Source organism: Saccharomyces mikatae (genome assembly GCF_947241705.1).
Source record: "Saccharomyces mikatae IFO 1815 strain IFO1815 genome assembly, chromosome: 15".
NCBI lineage: Eukaryota > Fungi > Ascomycota > Saccharomycetes > Saccharomycetales > Saccharomycetaceae > Saccharomyces > Saccharomyces mikatae.
The window spans coordinates 407624-428305 of NC_079270.1; the positions used below are offsets into that span (position 1 = coordinate 407624).

Consider the following 20682-nt stretch of genomic DNA (forward strand, 5'->3'; position numbering starts at 1 on the left):
CAGTTCTGTTTACATTTAGACTTTGATCTTAGCCAAAATGACAGGGATCGCAGCAGAAAACTCTGGTCCTAAGTCTCCCCTCTCCAAAGACATATTCAGAGCCTTCTTTAATTGCTGATTCTCTTGCAACAACGGATATACTTCGTTAGGGCTGTTGTCTGGTATCATTTCAAATAATCCGTAAAAGAGCATAAGTAATCTTTGTCTTAGTTCAATATCATCAATTTGATCTGCAAATACTTGAATAGCATTTTCAATGAGTTCTTTTTTGGTCAAGAGTTCTTTAGCTATCAATGGGATCGTAGTGGCAATATTAGCAAAAATAGCGGCAACGGCTCGTTGAGATTCAATGTCGGATAATTGAAGTAATTTCACTAATATATTGAAATTTTTCAAACTTTGCGGATTTTCCAGATTGAAAAACTTCGCAGCAATTGTCAATGGATGACTCATCATATTACTTATTAATTCTAGTGTTGATCTTTGCAGTGGGACGTTTTCATCCAGCATCAGATTCTCAATTGTAGACCAATAGTCATCTGTAGACACGATGCGCTTACAAACTTCTTCACCATCGGATGTTTCTGATGAGGCTAAGTTAGTCAAAGCTAATAAAGCTTCATAATTATCTGTCAACTTGATTTGCTCGTCGTTATGTAATGGATTTTCATCCACTGGTGTAGACCTCGGTAGCAATTCGAACAAGAACGGTATGGCGTTTAATGCAGAGTATTTTCTAAATATTAAAGCTGGATTGGTGAATATTAGCATTCTTGTTAGAGCGCGACAGCCTAGAATACGTATAGGCTCTCCTACGTCTTGCTTATTGACCAAATATTCCAAGATGATAGTTGTGCCACCTTGTGAAATGCATTGAGGAATGAAATTTTTTGAGCGAGTCAAGTTATAGATAACTCTTACCACTTGTTGTTTGCAATTGGGGCTCAAGCTGTGCATTTCACTCTTCAAAAAAGATATTAATTCGGTGTTTAACACATACTTCTCGTCAAACAATGTGATATCTACTTTTGATTCTTTCTCTGCGCCAATCTTCTCTGCAGCTGGTCCTTTTAAGTCCGCATAATTTTTTAAATCATTGATTGGTTGAGATCCGCTGTTGGTTTCCTCTGGTAAGGCGGTTAAGTTGGCCATAATAACCAAAAGGCCATACAAAAAATGCGTGGTCCTCTGGTTTGTTATCAGGTCTAATAATATTTTAATAAAGCTGCCGTTATTTCTAACCATATTCTTCACTGAGGGTTTCAGGCTCAAGTACGCTAGCGCCTCCACGGACATATCGACTTTAGTGACTTCTTCCGATTTAAAGGATCCTTCATTCAAATCCTTGATTTTTGGCATGACACATCCTGAAATGGCACTTATAAATATCTCAGATAATTGTGTTAAGTTTATATTTGTTAATTTTGTGAAGGACCATGTCTTGACTAATACTAATGCAGAATATACTTGCACTTCTTTCACGTTCAATGACGTCTCTAAGAGTTGAATGTAATTTTCAGTAATATAAACTCTCATTGTTTCGTCGATACATGCAGACGATAAGAGTTGCAGTAGTTCCTTTGTGAATTGCAAATCCTGCTCTTCGAACACTCTTTTCTTGAAAAGCTTGCTTAACCCATTGGTCAAGAATACTTCAGAACAAAGTGCCGTCAATGAAGGATACAATTCTGAGAGAGTTTTGACTATTGTAGACAATGGATCATTTCCTACCTCTATCTCCGCTTCCACAATCAGGCTGCTCATGAAATCGATAATTGCCTTATCAAAGTCCTTTGCAAAATTTGATTGTAAATTAGCAAAAATTATAAGCATCATCGACTTCACCTCATCCTCATTTATGCGTAAAATAAGTTCTTTCACTAAAAATCGTACTTCTTTAAAATTATAACTGAACTTATTCAATAGTTGTAGAATTACACTAAGCAAATAAGTTACGTGGACGTCCTCGCCATAATGTATCCTCATTTGCAGCTCATTCAATAGTGAAATTGTCGTCTTCTTGTCCGTGAAGCAACCAACAAAAATATGAACTGATGATCTGGATAACATTTCAAATAAATTTAGTGCGAAGGTGATGTCTTTCTGGATAAGTTTTGATAAATGCGCACGGGATTCAGAGTGATCTTGGTAAGACCTTGTCAATATTTCTTCAACTTTATGGTCATCTATAAACCCTTTGATATTTGATACATCAGTAGGTATCTTCCTAGATGCAGAGTATTGCTTTAGTTGGAAAATGGCGCTTACAGCATCATTATATTTTTGAACATCAGGGGTAGATATCAGGGTATTATCAAACGCGGCACAAAGATTATCAATTACAGAGGTTTCGATTGAATCATCCAATCTCTCATTCAGCGGCATCGCGGTAGTGACTCTTGGATAATCTCTTGATGGAAGCCTATCAGATACTGACGTCCCTTACCATTACTCAGAAGATTCCTTTTTTATTTTGAGCCTTCGTGCCTTATCGCGGCTGATAATCATCATGATCAACGATCATTTGCTAAACTGAAATATAATCCCCTATATAACACGCATAACCACTTAGAAGAGGGTTTTCTAGTACTCAAACAAACTTATAGAATCTTAGTGCGTTGTAATGTCAGAAGATGAATTTTTTGGTGGTGATAATGAAGGGGTCTGGAATGGCTCCAGATTCAGCGATTCGCCTGAGTTTCAAACGTTGAAAGAAGACGTTGCAGCAGAATTATTTGAGATAAATGGACAAATAAGCACGCTGCAGCAATTCACCACAACATTGAAGTCATTTATAGAGAGGGGAGACGTTAGTGCGAAAGTTGTAGAGAGAATTAATAAGAGATCCGTAACAAAAATTGAAGAAATAGGTGAGCTTATCAAAAAGGTCAATACTTCAGTGAAAAACATGAATGCTATTGAGGATGCGAGCCTGGATAAAACCCAAATAATAGCTAGAGAAAAACTTGTGAGAGATGTCAGTTATTCTTTACAAGAGTTTCAAAGTATCCAGCGGCAATTCGCCGGAGTGATGAAACAAGTTAATGAAAAGGCAAGAGAATCTCTTGAAGCTACTGAAATGGCAAACAATGTTGCTCTAATGGATGAAGAACAAGGAGAGGGTAGTCTAATAAGTACTCGAATACCAAGCAGCCAAATAGTTGTCGAGAGGGATCCAATAAATAACGAAGAATTTGCTTATCAGCAAAATCTTATCGAGCAGAGAGACCAGGAAATAAGTAATATTGAAAGAGGTATAACGGAGTTGAACGAAGTTTTCAAAGATCTGGGAAGCGTTGTTCAACAGCAAGGCATTTTAGTCGACAACATTGAAGCTAATATTTATACAACATCAGATAACACTCAAATGGCTTCGGATGAGCTAAGAAAGGCAATGCGTCATCAAAAACGCACGAGCAGATGGAGAATGTACCTGTTGATTGTACTGCTCGTAATGCTTTTTTTTATATTTCTCATCATGAAAATTTAAAGCTTGCGTACGCCATCAAATAATCATAATATATAGTATATACACATGAAGATTATTCTTAATATTCGTGGCCTTTTCTTGTGTTTCCATAATAAGATATGTCATTTCTATTCAAATGTTCGTGCACTTTCATACCTGGCCATATATGTATAGAAATTACGTCGAACATATTATTTTTTTCACTCTTCCTTGTTTTTTGAGAAGTCGTCGTTCATATAGTTATACCCTCATAAAGAATTACAAAGACTTTCTTACTTAAGTAAAAAACAAGAACTTAAAGAATATAAAGTGTTGGTGAAAGTCCTTCAGATATACAGAAAACAAAATAAAATAGGAGAACAAATATGCTGTGGACAAAAAATGCTTCATCTGGTTCCCGAATAGCACGTATGCTTCACAAGTCATCTAAAAAGAGTAGATATTCTAAGATGTTCTTAGCCACAAGTGGTTTACTTACAGTTGGATTAATAGGTAGCTACTTTAGTTATGAATCTGTACGTGATAGGGACAACACTCATGAGTTATCTCCATCTCACTTCGTCAAATATAGAATTTCACACAAGCAAGACATTGATCCATCGCATTTTTTGCTGGAAGTAACTCCGTTAGTCAAACAGAAAGTTAACATATGGTCGCAGATGACTGCTGAAAATCTTTGGTCTATTGAAGTCAAGCAACCGGAAGTCATGGTGGTCCGCAGTTATACACCTTTACCGCTTAGTTTTAATCCAGCTTCAAAAGAGATGGAGGTCTTGAAAGATGGCTGTAATGCAGACGGAAAATTATCATTCTATATCAAAAAGTATGAAAATGGAGAGGTCGCAAGATGGCTACACCACCTTCCAGAGGACCATGTCATTGAAATAAGAGGACCATTTGTTGATTATGAGTTTCCACATTTGCCGAATGAATTAAAGAGATCCCGCAATTGTTTGGACATGAATAATTGTGATAAGAAGAGTTATATTAAAGGAGAAAATTCACAATTTTTTTATCAGCCTTACGACATAATGATGTTCACTGCTGGTACTGGGGTAGTCACAGCCTTGCAATTACTTTTAACGGAATCACCATTCAGGGGTAATATAAAGTTATTTCACACAAGTGATAACATTAGACAATTAGGACCTTTGTACCCTATTCTTTTGAGACTACAAGCTTCCAAGAGAGTCCAGTTGAATATTTTTGAAACAGATAGGCAAACAAAGCAAGAGATAGTAGAAATTATTGGGAAATCAATTACGAGACCCTATTTATACAAAGGCTTGCTTCCCTTTTCTAACAACAATAAGAATAAATTTCAGCCCATATTGGCACTAGTATGCGGTCCCGAAAGTTATATTAGTAGTATATCTGGAAGAAAGTATGATCTTAGCCAGGGACCAGTAAAAGGTTTGCTATCTAGCAAAGGCTGGAACTCCGAAAATGTTTATAAACTCTCGTAGTATAGCATGGGAAGCTTATTACGCTTACCATTGAATCAGATGTTGGATGATTAAGATGGTAATTATAATGTTAATGTTACATGCTGTATATAATAAAAACGACGAAAGTTCAGTTAATGAATTGTAAGCACCCAACTAAGATATTATGTTCATTTCCTTGGCGTAACGTGTAGTAACTCTTTGAACCTGTCTGATATCACCGCATGCAATTAGTATCTTCTTTAGAAGGTTCATCCTAAAATCCTTTTCAGCAAACGTTGAGTCGGTACTACTGACGGAGATATCGTTATATAACCATTGGAAAACATCATCTAAACGATCCATATACGCCAATTCACTCAGACGGATACAATAAACCATCATCAATTTTGAAAATTCCTCCGACTCCTCTAACCTGATACTTATTAAAATTTTGTTTTCCAAGTGGGATAAAGTTACGATCTCTTCCATGTTTTCAAACCCTTCTTTCATTAAGATTGTCCTAGCAAATCTTTGTAAGTTCTTTATTCTACCTTTTCTATTAAGTTCATCATTTGTCCTACGTTCCAAAAAATTAATGATGCTTTGATTATCATTCTTAATATCGCTAACTATTTCATTTATATTAGTTTCATTGCTACCAGAAGTATCTGCATTCGTTTTACTAGAAGACAGCCCAGTAGTGTTAGTTGTGTCCCAGTATTGAGAACCATAAGCCCACCAACCATCGCTAACCAAAAGCCATGTTTCCATGTTCTTATCGAACAAGTAGCCATCGCCATTACTCAAGGTAACCAGTGGTACGCCCTTTTTCGTAATAGAGCAGAGTGTTATATTTTCAGCTCTGGTCAATATATCATCAGAGTACCGTAATGTCGGATTTAACAAAGGATAAATAGTAGTAGTGGGAAATGCCAATTTCTTCTGCTCTACATTCCAGCAATAAAGTTCACCTATACTTGTGAGGCAAAGCAGATACATCCCACATGCTTCAAGAAAACTAATACTGACACCTAACACCAGAGGTGCTAATAGTTTTCTTCCGGAATCAGAGTATATGTAAACACTTCCATCTTCACTACAAAAAGACCAAAAAGTGTCACCGGCTGTGCAGATTGTTATCAGCTTAGGAATAAAATCTTGAAACAACACTTGATCCTCATCGAGTACTTTTGAAGTAAGTTTTACAATTGTTGGCCTTTGTTCATTTCCAGAACCATTTTTAACATCGAGAACTAAGTTTGGATTGTTGGTTGGGGAGTATTTAAATGCAGATCTGATCTTTGGTGTTGCAAGTCTAACCCTCGAAAAAGAAGTATTGGGAAGGAGCAGGTTGGTATCCAAAAAATCAATTGGTTGTAACTCTCTTTTCTGCTTTTTACTGCCAAGGGCAACGTTATTCGAAGTTGTTTCTTTTGGTTTCCTTTTCAAATCTCTCGGCACAGTATACGAAGGAGTGTTGAATTCCATTGACGTGCTCTGAATGGTTTTAAGGCTATTATTTTGATTGTTAGTCTTTTTTTTTTTGGACAGTTTTTTCCCTGTGATCGACCTACTAATGTCGTTTGGAATAGATGCTGTGCTCGAAGATTCTTCTAGTTTGACATTTTCCGAAAGATTTTTAGGTATTTGTTCTACCAGTGGTTCTTCAAGCTTTGGAAGCTTTTTGTTTAATTCTTGCAAAGATTTGATCTCCTTTTGAGGCAGTGCTACACCTAGATCCTTCTCCTGGAATGCGAATGTATATAATGTCGCATCGTTTGAAATGGCAAACAAGGTAAAACCATCTTGTGACCAAGACATATCATTTATTGCAGTGGAGGAAACCTGCAGTGCATTGAATAAAGGTTTCATTCTCTTCGTGTTCCAGACTAAAATAGTACCGTCTGTAGATCCTGAAGTAGCGACTAAGTTATAACGTGCTGTGGTACCTTTTTTCTTATTAGGTTTTTCATAGAATGCTGGAGAGTAAACGAGGACTTTGCAACCATTCGAAGAAGGTGTTACCAGGGTTTTTGTAACTCTGTAATTGTTGTTCCTGTCAAGCAAAGTAGTACAACTGGTGGCATTATTCGGTACACCTTTCACCGAATTTATTACCGGTAGTATGTCTGCCTGGGGAGACATTGAGATTTTATAATGTAATGGATACATTTGTACATGTTGTGTTAATTTATGTACAAGTTTGTGGGTACCCGTACTGTTGATTTGATAGACTAAAATCGACCTATCTGAAGTCATAACAGTAAATGTCTGGCCAGTTGAATCTACTATTCCCGTAACAGGTTTGCTCATCTTGTCAGTAGGTATTTCTGATAGCTTATCAAAGCTTTTATGATGAAACAATAGAATCTTATTTTCATTACTTGAAAGAACAAATATTATACCTAGGTTTATGTCGTATTTTACATCTGTTATTGTGTTTGGAGATTTACACTCGAATATGAGCTTATTTTTCATTTTCTCGACAGGATTGATGCTATTTGTATCTTTACAAAGCCAATCAGAATAACCCCACAAACGGTGTTCAGATCCAATATATAATGTTTCGAGATCCCCTGTTAAAAAAAACATATCGCCGGCAGAGTCCTGGTTCACCTTGAAAGAAACTTCAGGCTTTAGATCCTTGATCATTACCTTATCGAATGCAGTATCGATTAGTTGTTGTTGCTTCCATGCCATCACGTGACCATCGTTGCTAACTAATATAATATAGGGACCCAGGGCGGCCAAGGCATTCACTTGTTTATTATGGATATCCAGAGGATATTTTAATAATCTCATTGTTAGAATTGTATAGCCCCTCTTTTCCTATCAAATGTACCGTATTCACAGTTAAACTTCACCTATATTTGTATAGCTTTGTAAAGACTTCCTAATGCTGGTTGAATTAATTGGTATTTTTTTCGCGCTTTTTTTTTGTCGACTTCTCAAGAAGAAAAAATATGGAAATGAATAAGTGAGACTGTACTGATATGTCCTCTATCAATTTAACTACGCACGAAAGAAAGTAGATAAATTGCATTCTTAAATATTCTGATTTACTCTAGATACGTGGACTTTTCCTGCTGGATTTTGTCATCAATATTTTGCTTAAGGAACGCTAACTTTTTCAATTTTTCAAGATTAAGGGACTCAGAGAACTTATAGAAAAGCAGATCATGGGGAGTAGATCCGAGAATGTAGGAACAGTGGATAGAGGAAGCTCCAGAGTTGAGCAAGATGATGTTCTTATGGATGATGACTCTGATTCATCTGAATACGTAGATATGTGGATCGATTTGTTTCTTGGCAGAAAAGGACATGAGTATTTCTGTGACGTTGATCCGGAATATATCACTGATCGTTTCAATCTGATGAATTTGCAGAAGACCGTCTCCAAATTTTCCTATGTGGTACAGTATATTGTGGATGATTTGGATGATAGTATTTTAGAGAACATGACTCACGCCCGTTTAGAACAGCTAGAATCGGATTCCCGCAAGTTATATGGTCTCATCCATGCACGGTACATTATAACTATCAAAGGTTTGCAGAAAATGTATGCCAAATATAAAGAGGCAGATTTTGGGAGGTGTCCTCGTGTGTATTGTAATTTACAGCCGTTGTTGCCCGTTGGATTGCATGACATTCCTGGTATTGATTGCGTTAAGTTATACTGCCCATCCTGTGAAGATCTTTATATACCAAAATCATCGAGACATAGCTCCATCGATGGTGCCTATTTCGGTACAAGTTTTCCAGGCATGTTTTTACAGGCTTTTCCAGACATGGTGCCCAAACATCCAACAAAAAGATATGTTCCAAAGATTTTTGGGTTCGAACTACATAAACAAGCTCAACTAACAAGGTGGCAGGAGTTACAGCGACTCAAGTTGGTTAAAAAGCTTGAATCAAAACAGATGGATTTGGCGAAGAGTGGCGGTTTTAAAACCTAAATAGAATTTATCAAAGAAAGAAGAGAAAATCCAAGTGAAATGAACATGAAAATGAAAGTAAAAAGGAACTTCGCCATAATGTTATAAAAGTCAGATATTGCTTTTTCATCAGCATTTTTCAATTTGTAGAGTACTGCTATTTTCCACCTCCTTATTTTACTTTTTCCTATTTAGTACTTAATCTTTATATACCGCTATTGCTCCTTTGGCAATAATATAACCAGATAAAAGAGTGCGCTTTCACATAATGCCTTTCTGTATTGACAATTTGCAGCAGGATATCTTATGAAGTATTGGTATGGTTTTAGTGAGTACCTAATTAAGGTGGTCATTTTTACTACTTGATAGAAGAAATTGGAGAACTGGCGGCATCGCGGAGAAGGCTACATATATGATACGAAACGAATTATATCTAAGAACTATATTTATTCGAAGTCTGGATAGTAAGTATTGAAAAGAAAAAGGTAGACTTATTCTTGATCTTCGGTGAAGTCATTTTATTATCCCTATGAAACTTTTACTGCAACAAGTAAGAAATATGCATGTGAAGCCTATAAAAATGAGATGGCTAACAGGTGGTGTCAATTACAGTTACCTATTAAGCACTGAAAACAGAGGAAAAGCATGGCTAATTGATCCTGCAGAATCTCTTGAGGTGGTGCCAGAGTTAAGTGTTGAAGAAAGGAAGAGCATTGACGCCATTGTTAATACACACCACCACTACGATCATTCAGGAGGAAACTTAGCACTTTATAGTATCCTGTGCCAAGAAAACACATGCCGTAAGATTACAATAATTGGTGGGTCAAAGGCTTCTCCTGGTACCACAGAAGTGCCGGAAGACTTGCAGCAGTATCACTTGGGTAACTTAAAAGTAACTTGTATTAGAACCCCGTGTCATACAAAGGATTCTATATGCTACCATGTCAAAGACCTGGAGACAGATCAGCAATGCATCTTCACAGGTGACACTCTGTTCAACGCGGGTTGTGGAAGGTTTTTCGAAGGCAGTGGAGGAGATATGGACACAGCTTTGAATAGAATAATCTTGAGTACAGTTGGTGAGACGAACTTGAATAAAGTAAAAATATACCCAGGTCATGAATACACCAAGGGCAATGTCAAGTTCATCAGAGCAAAAATTTACCCCAATATAGGACAAAACAAGAAGTTTGATAAGTTGGAACAGTACTGCAAGAATAGCGAGTGTACTACTGGGCACTTTACCTTAGCCGACGAATTGGAGTATAATCCGTTTATGAGATTGTATGATTCTGCCGTTAGGTCAGCGATTGGCGATACCACTGCAGCATATCCCAGAGCTACAGTGATGCAAGAGCTAAGAAAGCTCAAGAACGGTATGTAACCCGTAACTGTTAGAAAATGATACGAACAGCAAATATAAGTGCTAAGTATGTCTGAAAGACTTATGACAGGCAGGTCAGGACATCAGTTTTCGACCTCACCCACCGAGAAGAAGATTTGTCAAAAGCCAAATTCAGTATTTTGTCTATTTATCTCCGTTGTCCACGCTTTCATAGCCATAGAAGAAAAGGCCTAGAAAGTTCTATATAACAGAGTATTTAGTATTATATTCCCGAGGTTTTAGAAAAAAACTAAAAGAATTAAGTCAAGTGTAAGATGGATAGAAGGAAGATCTATGGTTAGAATAAGAAAATTATTCTCTCCTTATATACTAACGCAAGAAAATGAACAATCAAATATCATCATTGACGTCTCACGTGTATTTTCGACTCTTGGCAAGTAAGGGCTTGGGAGGAAGATAGTGTTGAGCCGGGAAGGGGTTTAAGTAGAGAGTGTGATAGATTTTGACCAGTCACTCACAAAAAAAGCTATATTACCGAATCAAAACCATGGAGGAAAACAAAGATGTCAAGGACTCTTCTCAGCTTGAGAAGAGTGATGTTCCAGAATCAATTAATGAGGAAATCGCAAAGACAACAGATGTGGACCTAAATTCAGATGAAAAAAAAGAGAGTGACACGTCAGCCAACAATGATAATACTTCTAGGGTCGAGAAAGAAGCTACAAGAAATTCGGGGACTGATGAGGTGAAAAAGGTGGCAACTGTTGAGGATTCGAAAGAAGAGGAAGAAGAACAGCCTCCATTGCCTGCCAGAAAGAAGCCTGAAGAAAACCCATCTAAAGAGAATCCAATTTTGCAAGAGTTGAAGGATGCATTTCCTAATTTGGAAGAGAAATACATTAAAGCAGTGATCATTGCGTCCCAGGGTGCTCTGGATCCTGCTTTCAATGCCTTATTATTTCTTTCTGATCCCGAATCTGGTAGAGATATTGAATTACCAACACAACCTGTAAGGAAGACTTTAGAGGCGCCTGCAAGAAGACGGCAAACTCAATTGGAACAGGATGAACTGTTAGCACGCCAATTAGATGAGCAATTTAATAGCTCACATTCTCGTCGTCGTAATCGTGATCGTGCAGCTAAAGGCATGCACGAACAACGTCTGAGAGATAGGCAAAGAAGACGTCAAAATCCGTTGTCTCCCAATGAAAGGGAAGAGCTCCGCGGAGATGCTGAGGAAGAAGAAGACTCGTGGTCTCAATTTGTCGAAAAAGATTTGCCAGAGCTCACAGACAGGGCTGGTCGTTCTTTACAAGACACAGCAAACAAAGTCAGTAACTGGATAAGTGACGCTTACAGGAGAAATTTTGCTCCAGAAAACGAGCAAAGTAACAACCAATACGCTCATCAAGATCAGCAGGATGAATGGGAGCCAGAAATTGTGGATTTGTCGCAAGGTGGAAAGAACTTAAGGCCTCAACAACCTGAGAGAAGAAGGTTTAATTCTTTTGGTGCTCAAGTGGGCGATCTTTCCCTAGAAAGCCACGGAATAACACTACACAACGAAGATGGACTCGAAGATGATGAAGATGTGCCACCTCAATTGCCAACAAGAACAAAATCTGGTGAATCGACCGGGAAAGTGGTAGCAGAAACCGCTTTTATTGACACTCCCGACACAGAAACTAAGAAAAAATGGCAGCCGCTGCCACCTGAGCCATTGGATACTACACCAACCAAAGTGAACGCCATTTCTAGAAGTAAGAAAAATCCCGATGAGGATGAATTCTTGATCAATAGTGACGATGAGATGTAAGATTTATATCTATGTATAAACGCCAATATAAGGACAGACTCTTATGGTTTACGCGTACCTTCCTTGAACGCACTGATTTTACAAAGTGCAAAAATATTTCAGAATTATTGATAGTTGTATATCTTCCATTATAACTATTGTTAGCTATTAATTCAGATAATGTAGATAAGATTAAAAACACAAATTCATCATGAAAAAAAGAAAGAAATTTATATCGCACCTATTCAGATACTTTGATACTTCAAAGTACAGGTAGTCGGTGCGCTTCTAAGCATGTAACACATTTTGCCTGTGACGCAAGTGCTTAAAAAGACAGTTGATATCCTTGTAATGGTTTACAGATTTTGGTCATCTTAAGGACAACATAAAAAGGGAAGAGCGTAAAATTTTTCATAACCATGCTTTTTTATAGTGCGAAGAACGGCAGCAAAGGCAAGGCTAAGAAAAAAAAAAGTGATAGGTCACGTAAAACACCCAAGAAAAGTGATGAGCAGAAAATAAAGACAAGAACTTAAATGACATGATGGGTGTGTAAAACGCCGTTTGATGGTGGTAATGCAATTATACACAAGCACCACTTTCACGGCCAGGAAGAACATCAAGCTTGTATTTTGTATCATACGTATCAGAATTGCGGTATGTGCGTAGTGTTTGGGTGTTATTTTCAAACGACCCGAAGGAGGGCAATTCAAAATAAAAAAACAAATTTTATCAGGAAGGGAAGATTTTAGTCAGAGCAGCCCATATTCAATGGCCAACTTCTTATATTTCAGAATCATAATCACTAAGAAAAGAGGCAAGACAGAAAACAATCCTTATTATTGTTTTGAGTTTACGGCATAGGCATAGTGATAGAGTGTGAGAGAGTCTCCAACTCGGCTTCAGTTTAGAGTCATATTTTTCTTTCTCCCCCCCAAAGGCAGTAAGAAGATAAGGACCCAAATTCAAAAGACAAAGAAAGTTTTGTTAGCATTTGGAACGTTTATCCTACTAGATAGAAGGGTAAAAAAATAACGTTATTTAGTAATAATTTTAATTGAGGAATATTCTCGCCAGTAGTGGTTTAGTTGTATATTCATTGTTGGTTTTCTTCTTCATTTCGAAAAGAGCAGAAAACGCAATAAGAAGCATCCTCCCACGCTTAAGATATTCTTTCTCACCCCTTCATTAAAATTGATAAAGATAAGGGTTGTTTGAGCTTTTATATATTATAAAAAATGAACGACATAATCACGCAAGTTTCTCCAGATACTGCAGAGTCCGCCCCGATTCTGCAAGAACAGCAACAACAGCAACAAAACACGCAGTATGAAGGTAACGAGGAGGATTATGGTGATTCACTAATTCATCTGAACATCCAAGAAAATCATTATTTTATCACCAGAGACCAGTTGATGTCCCTACCCGAATCCTTATTGCTATGTTTATTTCCCTCAGGTGTTTTTTTGGACCGTTGTGGCCAAGTTATTTCCAATTTGACTAGAGACGATGAAGTTTATATCGTCAATTTTCCTCCTGATTGTTTTGAGTACATCATGGAGATCTACACAAAGGCACACGATGACTTGTATAATCATCCTGTGGAGAAATTTTTTGACAGGCCATCGAGTAGTTTTGTTTCCAATGCAAAGGGATTTTTTGGGTTGAGTAATAACAATTCAGCTTCAAGCAACAATGAACAAGATATCTTACACCAAAAGCCCGCTATTATTGTTTTGAGAGAAGATTTGGACTATTATTGTGTGCCCCAGGAGGAGTTCCAGTTTGATTCTACCAATGAAGAAAATAATGAGGACCTGTTGCGACATTTTATGGCTCAAGTGAAAATGGCTGCTGGCAGTTATTTAACTTCAAAGACATCAATTTTCCAAGGTTTGTATTCCTCAAATAGACTAAAGCAACAACAGCAGAGTGAAAAGGATGCTAATTCTTCTTCAAAAGCAAAATCTACTTCAAAGAAATTGGGACCTGCTGAACAACACCTGATGGATATGCTGTGTTCCTCCGGGTTTACGAAGGAGACTTGTTGGGGTAACAGAACTCAAGAAACTGGTAAAACAGTCATAAGTTCACTATCTCTCTGCCGATTGGCTAACGAAACCACTGAAGGGTTTCGGCAAAAGTTCGACGATGCAAAGGCCAAGTGGGAAGCAGAGCACAAGCCCCAAGAAAACTTCATTACCCCAATGCAATCCAATATATCGATTAACTCACTATCTGCAAGTAAATCTAACAGTACCGTTTCCACAGCCAGGAATGTCACAGGAGGAAGTTCGGTACCTTCTGCCACTCGCGACAAGAGAAAATCAAGGCTGTCGAAACTGGCAGATAATGTTCGTTCTCACTCCTCCTCAAGAAACAGTTCGCAAACCAGAAGCAAGCTACCAGAATTGCCTAAACTGTATGATCTAGTGCCTAAACCTAATATCAACGCTAAGCTGCTATTATTTTGGAGAAAACCAGCCCGTAAATGCTGGTGGGGTGAAGAAGATATCGACCTAGAAGTGGAGATCTTTGGCTTTTGGAAAGATGAATCAAAGAGGCTCATTGAGCTTGTTTTGCCAACAAATGTGGACCCCGAAGCAGAGCTACATAAAATCATTGTACCAGTCCGATTACATATTCGTAGAGTTTGGACTTTGGAGTTGAGTGTTATTGGCGTGCAGTGAGTGTATATATATTAAGTTAGAGAAAGAAGCAGAAAGGGAAGGAATCAAAAAGTCACATATTTCAATATGACGTTTTAATATCATTCTTCCTGCTTCTCCCTTTGTCACGAGATGATGTGTATTTGTATCTCTATAACTAAAGTACGTGAACTGTATTAAGGTATAGAAAACGAACAAGAGAAAAAAGTGGCGTCACATAATGCTGGCTGTGGCCCTTCTTATTTGGGTGTCCCCTGCAAATAACGGTTTATTGTTTGTTCCTCGGATTACCCGAGTGGGATAATGTCGTACATTGTTCGAAAAATATCACTCAAAAGCAGCATTGATCCGGTATAAAACAATAGAGTCTTTTTTTTTAGTATTTATTATTGTCACTATTATTTTGTCTCTGCTATTTTGTCTCTTGGCTTTTTCTCACTACTTCATCGATTTTTTAATTTGAAGGAAATTGTGATAACAAACGCATAACGTTCATTAAACAACTCATATCTATAATTAAGAATCAGGGTCTCCTTTAATCTACTGTTAAAGAGAACATATTGGGAAGGGTGATCGTCTGTAGATGTATGCTAGTCTGTTAAAGCCAAACAACCTTACAAAAAGTTTATTATCCCATAGTTATTGGGGACAGGATTCATTGGTCATATAGAAATCACAGATCTACAAAGAATCAGGACGTTTACTTTTTGGAAACCATGAAAAAGGCATTAGAAATAGTTTTACTGCTTGTTCTACAATCTCTTCAGTATATTTGTCGAACATGCATAGCTTTTCTGCTAATACCATTTTTAGGCCTGTATGCATTTGATCTCTTTTTGTACGTTTATCGGATGACGCTATATTTGTCACAGATGTTCAACTACAAGAGGAAACTGGGGCGTTCTAAAAGAAATAATCGGCCGCGTAGTCCAAGGTTGCCAAAGAGATATAACAGCGTGGATTACATGGATACTGTCTTTGGTCAAATAAGAAATTTGAGAATTTTTTTGCTGTCTACAATCCATAGCCAATCTAAAAAGTTCTTTTCGACGACACTTCAAACGAAATCGGGCATTAGCTCGGCTTTCGACGGGAATGATATCGAGACGACATCAGATGCATCTAGCTTCACTAATCTGCATTTAACAAGGTCATCAGAAGAAGGATATTACATCGCAGGATCGATATAATAAATTGAAAATACGGTAGCCATTATTGTTAGTGTGATTGCATGGAAGCAGAGTAATATAATACATACGGAGAGTTAAAAAGCAAACGATATATATAGATTATAAGGGAAAATGTATACTTACGCGCTCGTATACATATATATATGACAAGTAATTTATGACTATTTGTCATTTTGTACGCTGTTTATTTTCCGCTAATCACCAAGAGGCGAGGGATAAAAGTGAACCAAACACATTAACACTCTGTATGTGGCATGCTTTATCATATAATAAGGAAGAAAACATAACAATAAATATATACAAGAACTGAAAAATGAACGGTATGTTTGCTATGCCAGGTGCCGGTGCAGGTGCGGCCGCCCCACAACAACCCAAGTCAAGATTTCAAGCGTTCAAAGAATCTCCACTATACACAATTGCACTAAATGGTACTTTCTTCATTGCTGGAGTTGCATTCATTCAATCTCCACTCATGGACATGTTGGCCCCACAATTATAGGGGTTCGATTCTTGTATAGTTGAGTTTTCTCACTTACCTGTATATATATATTGTTTTTGGGTTCTCAAAAGAATTTGCCAAGGATGTTTATAGTTTTATATCGTCATATTATGTAAAGTTGATAGTTTTTATGATAGCAAAAAGAGCAGTACGCTTTACATTTTTTTTCCTATTAACGTATTATTTTTATATAAAGGCAAAATGGTCAATATGTTTGTTTGTTTCCCATCCATAACATCTCGAAAAGAGAGGACAGACGAACTTGATAATTACGGAGAATGAGCATATCATAAGGTCATGTTGATGCTAAGATACGATGAGATACGATACTTTAAAAAAAGGCCACTAACCTGAGGTGAATGCCACGATTGTGTATTTTTGCTGTTATTAAAACAATAAAAAAATCAAATTTCTGTAATGAAATTTAAGCTTTTATGTATTTGGGGTTTTTATACATTGAATTACTAATCTTTTAGTACTTTCTTTACTATTTTTTCGACCTCATCCCAATCATCTGTTGGAACACGAGTCATTTCTATATCACCAAAGTATTTTTGAATTGCAGATAAAATGTTAAAAGAATTCTTGTCATGTACAAATGAAATGGCGACACCCTTTCTACCGAATCTACCTGTTCTACCAATTCTATGAATGTAAGTAGCTGGATCAGCTTTCCCGTTGGCAAGTGTTGGGAGATCATAGTTGACAACCATGGAGACTGTGGGGATATCGATACCACGAGCAAGAACATTAGTAGTAATTAAAACTTTGGATCTGCCTTCTCTGAAGTCATCTATTAATCTGTCCCTTTCTTGAGTTTGTAAGTCACCATGCAAGATAGAAACTTCATGGCCTTCATTCTTTAGTTTTCCATATAAAACGTTTGCCGTTTTTTTGGTAGCAACGAAAATAATAGAAGACCCGATGGTCATTAAACCATAAAGCTCGGTCAAGACGTCAAATTTATCTGCTTCATTTTTACAGTCCATATAGAGTTGCTTAATAGCATCAACGTTGACTTCATTTGTTTGTAATTCTAATGTATTAGCATTGGGAACGATCTTTTTCGCATACTGTCTAACTGCATCAGCAAAAGTGGCACTAAACAAAACCAGTTGAGTATCCTTGGGTAAAAATCTTTTGACACGAATACACTGGTCACCTAGGCCCTGCTGATCCAACATATTGTCAGCCTCATCGAGAACAAAAATTTTGATTTTCTGTAGCTGCATCAATTTTCTACGCATTAAATCAAGAACTGTACCTGGGGTACCAACAATTATTTGAGAGTTGATTTGCTTGTTTTTCTCAAAGGAATCTGGGACAATCAATTGGCTGGTTATTTTTGTAAATTTACCCATCTCTTGAACAACTTCTAACGTTTGTCTGGCCAGCTCTCTGGAGGGGGCTAAACATATTGCTTGTGGAGATGCGTCTTCGGGGTTAACTCTTGTTAGCATTGTTAAAGAGAAGGCGGCAGTCTTACCAGTACCAGATTGGGACTGTGCAATCATGTTCCTAGGTGGGTTATGCAATAGTAGTGGTAATGCTCTTTCTTGGATCTTAGACGGTTTCTGAAATTTCATAGCATATATACCTTTTAGCAATTCTGGTGCTAATCCTAATTCATCAAAAGATTTCGCGCTATATAACGGAGAATTTGGGTCAGCCTGGATATCGGCAAGTTTGACCTTGACTTCGTATTCTGAGCTAATCAAGTTACTGTCCTTCTCCTTCTCATTCTTCTCCTCAACCTTTAAAGTTTTTTTTTGCTCAGTTTCATTTGGATCAGCAGTTTTCTCTAGTTGGGTCTTGGTCTCTTTTGTTGAACTTTCTTTATCATTATCAATTTTTAAAGAAGCCAGTAAATCGGCTGGATCTTTCTTCGTGTCACTCATTTTAATCTGAGGTTGTAAGTATCTTTCTAAGTACTATGGTTGTTGGTCAAGTTTTGCTTGCGCTCAAAATATTCTTAGTTGCTCTTAAAAGGTAGTGCAAATTTTGCAATGTTTTGCCTTAATTGGAAAAATCAAAGACGGGTAATGATTCTATGATGATAGAATACTGGTGATAATTTTAATGATTACGATAACGGTAATGATAATCATGACAGCTAATTTACTTTTAAAAATAATGGCGAATATATTTTATTCATGACTATCGTTACGCATATTGGTTAAAAGAGAACATCACAATATTAGATAAGTATACATGTCATACGTTTATTGGGCACTTCCAAAGCAGAATGCTTGAAGCATATTAAAATACTAAAGGTAATACTTAAACTTGAAGGTCATTAAATCTATAATAGCACGTGTATCAAACACATTTATCATTAAAACTATTGTCTACTTGGTTTAATGGTTAAGAAACTTAGTTTGCCTAAGATATTCCGTCAGGTTTCCAATCCAATCCCAGTCTTTGATAGACTTGTGTTTGGCATTGAAACCAGATGGCTGCCCTCTCTTCCGAAGTTAACGACACTTTACTAACGACATTTTTCTGTGTACCAGCACCTAATGTTTTCGCGTCGTTTTTGTAGTTTTTCAATTGCAAGTTTTTCATTAAAGCCTTTTTTAAAAGACTACCTGAACTAGAGCAGTCATGCGTTTGAAAACAATGAGGTATGAGGCTTGGAGGCGGCATGTCAGGTCTTTTCAAATTTGAATTCAGTAATTTCCATTTCTTGTATTCAGAGCGTTTTTGCTTAAAGTCATATCTGCATTGAGCCTCTACCGCAACATTTAATAAATAGTTCTCAATTATATTTCTCCATTCAGGTTTAGATAAGCGCATTATCGGTTCGTTGGATCCTGTGATTTCTTCATGTCTTTTTCTTGCTGAAGCGACTGTATATTTTGCACTTGTTAACTTAAAATTGCGGTCTAAATTTGCCTCTATGTACAAATCTGAGTTAACCAATGTTGCTATTATAAACTCATCACTAGAACATGAGGGAAGTAATTGCAATTTGAACTGGGGTAAATTAACGCCGGAAGTCAGGACTGTCGGCAACTGAGATCCCCATTCTGGCCGTAGTTGCTCCACTATTAGCAAAGAACGTATATCATTGAGATCCCAGTCTAGCAGCTCACGCTTCGTAAATTTGGGACGTCCGTTGTAAAGTATATTAGCAGGATCAGACATGAGAACTTCAGGAGAATACATATCATAAAAAGTCTTAGGTAAAGCGTCTTCAAGTGTTATTTCTGTGACAAACTTCGGCGTTTTTGTATCTAATATGGAACTACCTGTAGTAACATGCGTAAGCACGGTGGATGGATGTGAAAATATGCTCGATTGGTATGAAGAGCAATGATCAGATATAAAACTTTGACAGTCGGGAGTGGTTATTTGTTCGATGTTTTCATCTCCTGGAGTGGCATCGTTTGCATCTATGCTTTTAATTCCTGTGGTGGGCAGTAATCTTTTCCGAATCTCTATTCTTGCCCTATCCGCATATTCTGGTGGGGTAGTAACAAAATTATTGTTACATCTAACGCTTCCTGAATTGGGGTTTAAACTATAATGATTTACTGTATTCATGTCCTGGTTATTATGTGGGAGGTTATTGTTGAACCCAACAGAAGATATGTTTTTTGCTGTTTCTAATTCAGCACTGGGTTGGATGCTCTTTAAATTATCATCATGCCTTTTCGATTTCCTCTTCCCCAATTGATTTCTCGCTGTTGCTGGAGGTGGAGAAACGAACATCTTCTTTTACCTGTCCGTTATAGGCAAATCCTCCTACAAATACACGTTGATGACGGAGATATGAGACTAATGAGTGCTCTTAATATAACAGATGTGTCTCTTTGGGTACGATGCCTCTCGAAGCCTTCTTTGTCGTCTAATTTGCCGAAACAAAGATTATCTCGTTAACTTAAAAGAAAAACTTTCAAACTATAACTGTGTCTTTTAATAACTCCCGAAATTTTTCCGGTACTGAATGAAGAGCTGCTTTCGCTAAAAGATTTTCCGTGGCTTCAAAAAGGAAGGAAAAAACTGAGAAAAAACCCGCGTACGAGAATTTTCCTGCTTAGATCAGTCGGATTTATTAAAACTTTATTTTATTTTTCCACAACACCCCACGTTACCCGATCGTTTGTTGCAAGATTTCTAAAAGTGAGTACACATATTGGTCGAGGAGGAAATGCAAAATGACCTTTCGGGACTTGAGCAAAGGGGTTAGCGTGGCATATCCTGGACTACCCACTCGGCTATACTCATCCCTGAATGGTAGTAAACCAGATTTATGCTTTGAGTTTACAAAATTGGAAGAAAAGAAAGTAGTGCCGTATCCAAAACAACCGCCGTTGACTGCCACTGTTTTCTGAAAAAGAGTCTTTT

General features: G+C 37.3%; 11 protein-coding genes across 11 annotated transcripts; 7 read left to right on the forward strand and 4 right to left on the reverse strand.

Annotated features, from left to right (window-relative positions):
* Window positions 1–15: 15 nt before the first annotated feature.
* SHE4 (She4p) lies at window positions 16–2385 on the reverse strand (the record flags this gene model as incomplete). The annotated part of the gene is made up of 1 exon (XM_056225676.1): window positions 16–2385. The coding sequence occupies one exon, from the start codon at window positions 2383–2385 to the stop codon at window positions 16–18; it is 2370 nt and encodes a 789-aa protein (XP_056079471.1).
* Window positions 2386–2623: 238 nt separating this feature from the next.
* Window positions 2624–3490, forward strand: PEP12 (SNAP receptor PEP12; the record flags this gene model as incomplete). The annotated part of the gene is made up of 1 exon (XM_056225677.1): window positions 2624–3490. One exon carries the CDS (start codon window positions 2624–2626, stop codon window positions 3488–3490), a length of 867 nt encoding a protein of 288 aa, XP_056079472.1.
* Window positions 3491–3834: 344 nt separating this feature from the next.
* On the forward strand, window positions 3835–4935 carry CYC2 (oxidoreductase; the record flags this gene model as incomplete). Its single annotated transcript, XM_056225678.1, has 1 exon — window positions 3835–4935. The coding sequence occupies one exon, from the start codon at window positions 3835–3837 to the stop codon at window positions 4933–4935; it is 1101 nt and encodes a 366-aa protein (XP_056079473.1).
* A 135-nt stretch (window positions 4936–5070) lies between these two features.
* HIR2 (Hir2p) lies at window positions 5071–7698 on the reverse strand (the record flags this gene model as incomplete). The annotated part of the gene is made up of 1 exon (XM_056225679.1): window positions 5071–7698. The coding sequence occupies one exon, from the start codon at window positions 7696–7698 to the stop codon at window positions 5071–5073; it is 2628 nt and encodes an 875-aa protein (XP_056079474.1).
* Window positions 7699–8075: 377 nt separating this feature from the next.
* On the forward strand, window positions 8076–8852 carry CKB2 (casein kinase 2 regulatory subunit CKB2; the record flags this gene model as incomplete). The annotated part of the gene is made up of 1 exon (XM_056225680.1): window positions 8076–8852. One exon carries the CDS (start codon window positions 8076–8078, stop codon window positions 8850–8852), a length of 777 nt encoding a protein of 258 aa, XP_056079475.1.
* Window positions 8853–9360: 508 nt separating this feature from the next.
* GLO4 (hydroxyacylglutathione hydrolase GLO4) lies at window positions 9361–10218 on the forward strand (the record flags this gene model as incomplete). The annotated part of the gene is made up of 1 exon (XM_056225681.1): window positions 9361–10218. The coding sequence occupies one exon, from the start codon at window positions 9361–9363 to the stop codon at window positions 10216–10218; it is 858 nt and encodes a 285-aa protein (XP_056079476.1).
* Window positions 10219–10726: 508 nt separating this feature from the next.
* On the forward strand, window positions 10727–11995 carry CUE5 (ubiquitin-binding protein CUE5; the record flags this gene model as incomplete). The annotated part of the gene is made up of 1 exon (XM_056225682.1): window positions 10727–11995. One exon carries the CDS (start codon window positions 10727–10729, stop codon window positions 11993–11995), a length of 1269 nt encoding a protein of 422 aa, XP_056079477.1.
* Window positions 11996–13212: 1217 nt separating this feature from the next.
* WHI2 (Whi2p) lies at window positions 13213–14664 on the forward strand (the record flags this gene model as incomplete). Its single annotated transcript, XM_056225683.1, has 1 exon — window positions 13213–14664. The coding sequence occupies one exon, from the start codon at window positions 13213–13215 to the stop codon at window positions 14662–14664; it is 1452 nt and encodes a 483-aa protein (XP_056079478.1).
* Window positions 14665–15515: 851 nt separating this feature from the next.
* IRC23 (Irc23p) lies at window positions 15516–15833 on the forward strand (the record flags this gene model as incomplete). Its single annotated transcript, XM_056225684.1, has 1 exon — window positions 15516–15833. The coding sequence occupies one exon, from the start codon at window positions 15516–15518 to the stop codon at window positions 15831–15833; it is 318 nt and encodes a 105-aa protein (XP_056079479.1).
* Window positions 15834–16796: 963 nt separating this feature from the next.
* DBP5 (ATP-dependent RNA helicase DBP5) lies at window positions 16797–18230 on the reverse strand (the record flags this gene model as incomplete). The annotated part of the gene is made up of 1 exon (XM_056225686.1): window positions 16797–18230. The coding sequence occupies one exon, from the start codon at window positions 18228–18230 to the stop codon at window positions 16797–16799; it is 1434 nt and encodes a 477-aa protein (XP_056079480.1).
* Window positions 18231–18714: 484 nt separating this feature from the next.
* STD1 (Std1p) lies at window positions 18715–20046 on the reverse strand (the record flags this gene model as incomplete). The annotated part of the gene is made up of 1 exon (XM_056225687.1): window positions 18715–20046. One exon carries the CDS (start codon window positions 20044–20046, stop codon window positions 18715–18717), a length of 1332 nt encoding a protein of 443 aa, XP_056079481.1.
* Between the last annotated feature and the right edge of the window lie 636 nt (window positions 20047–20682).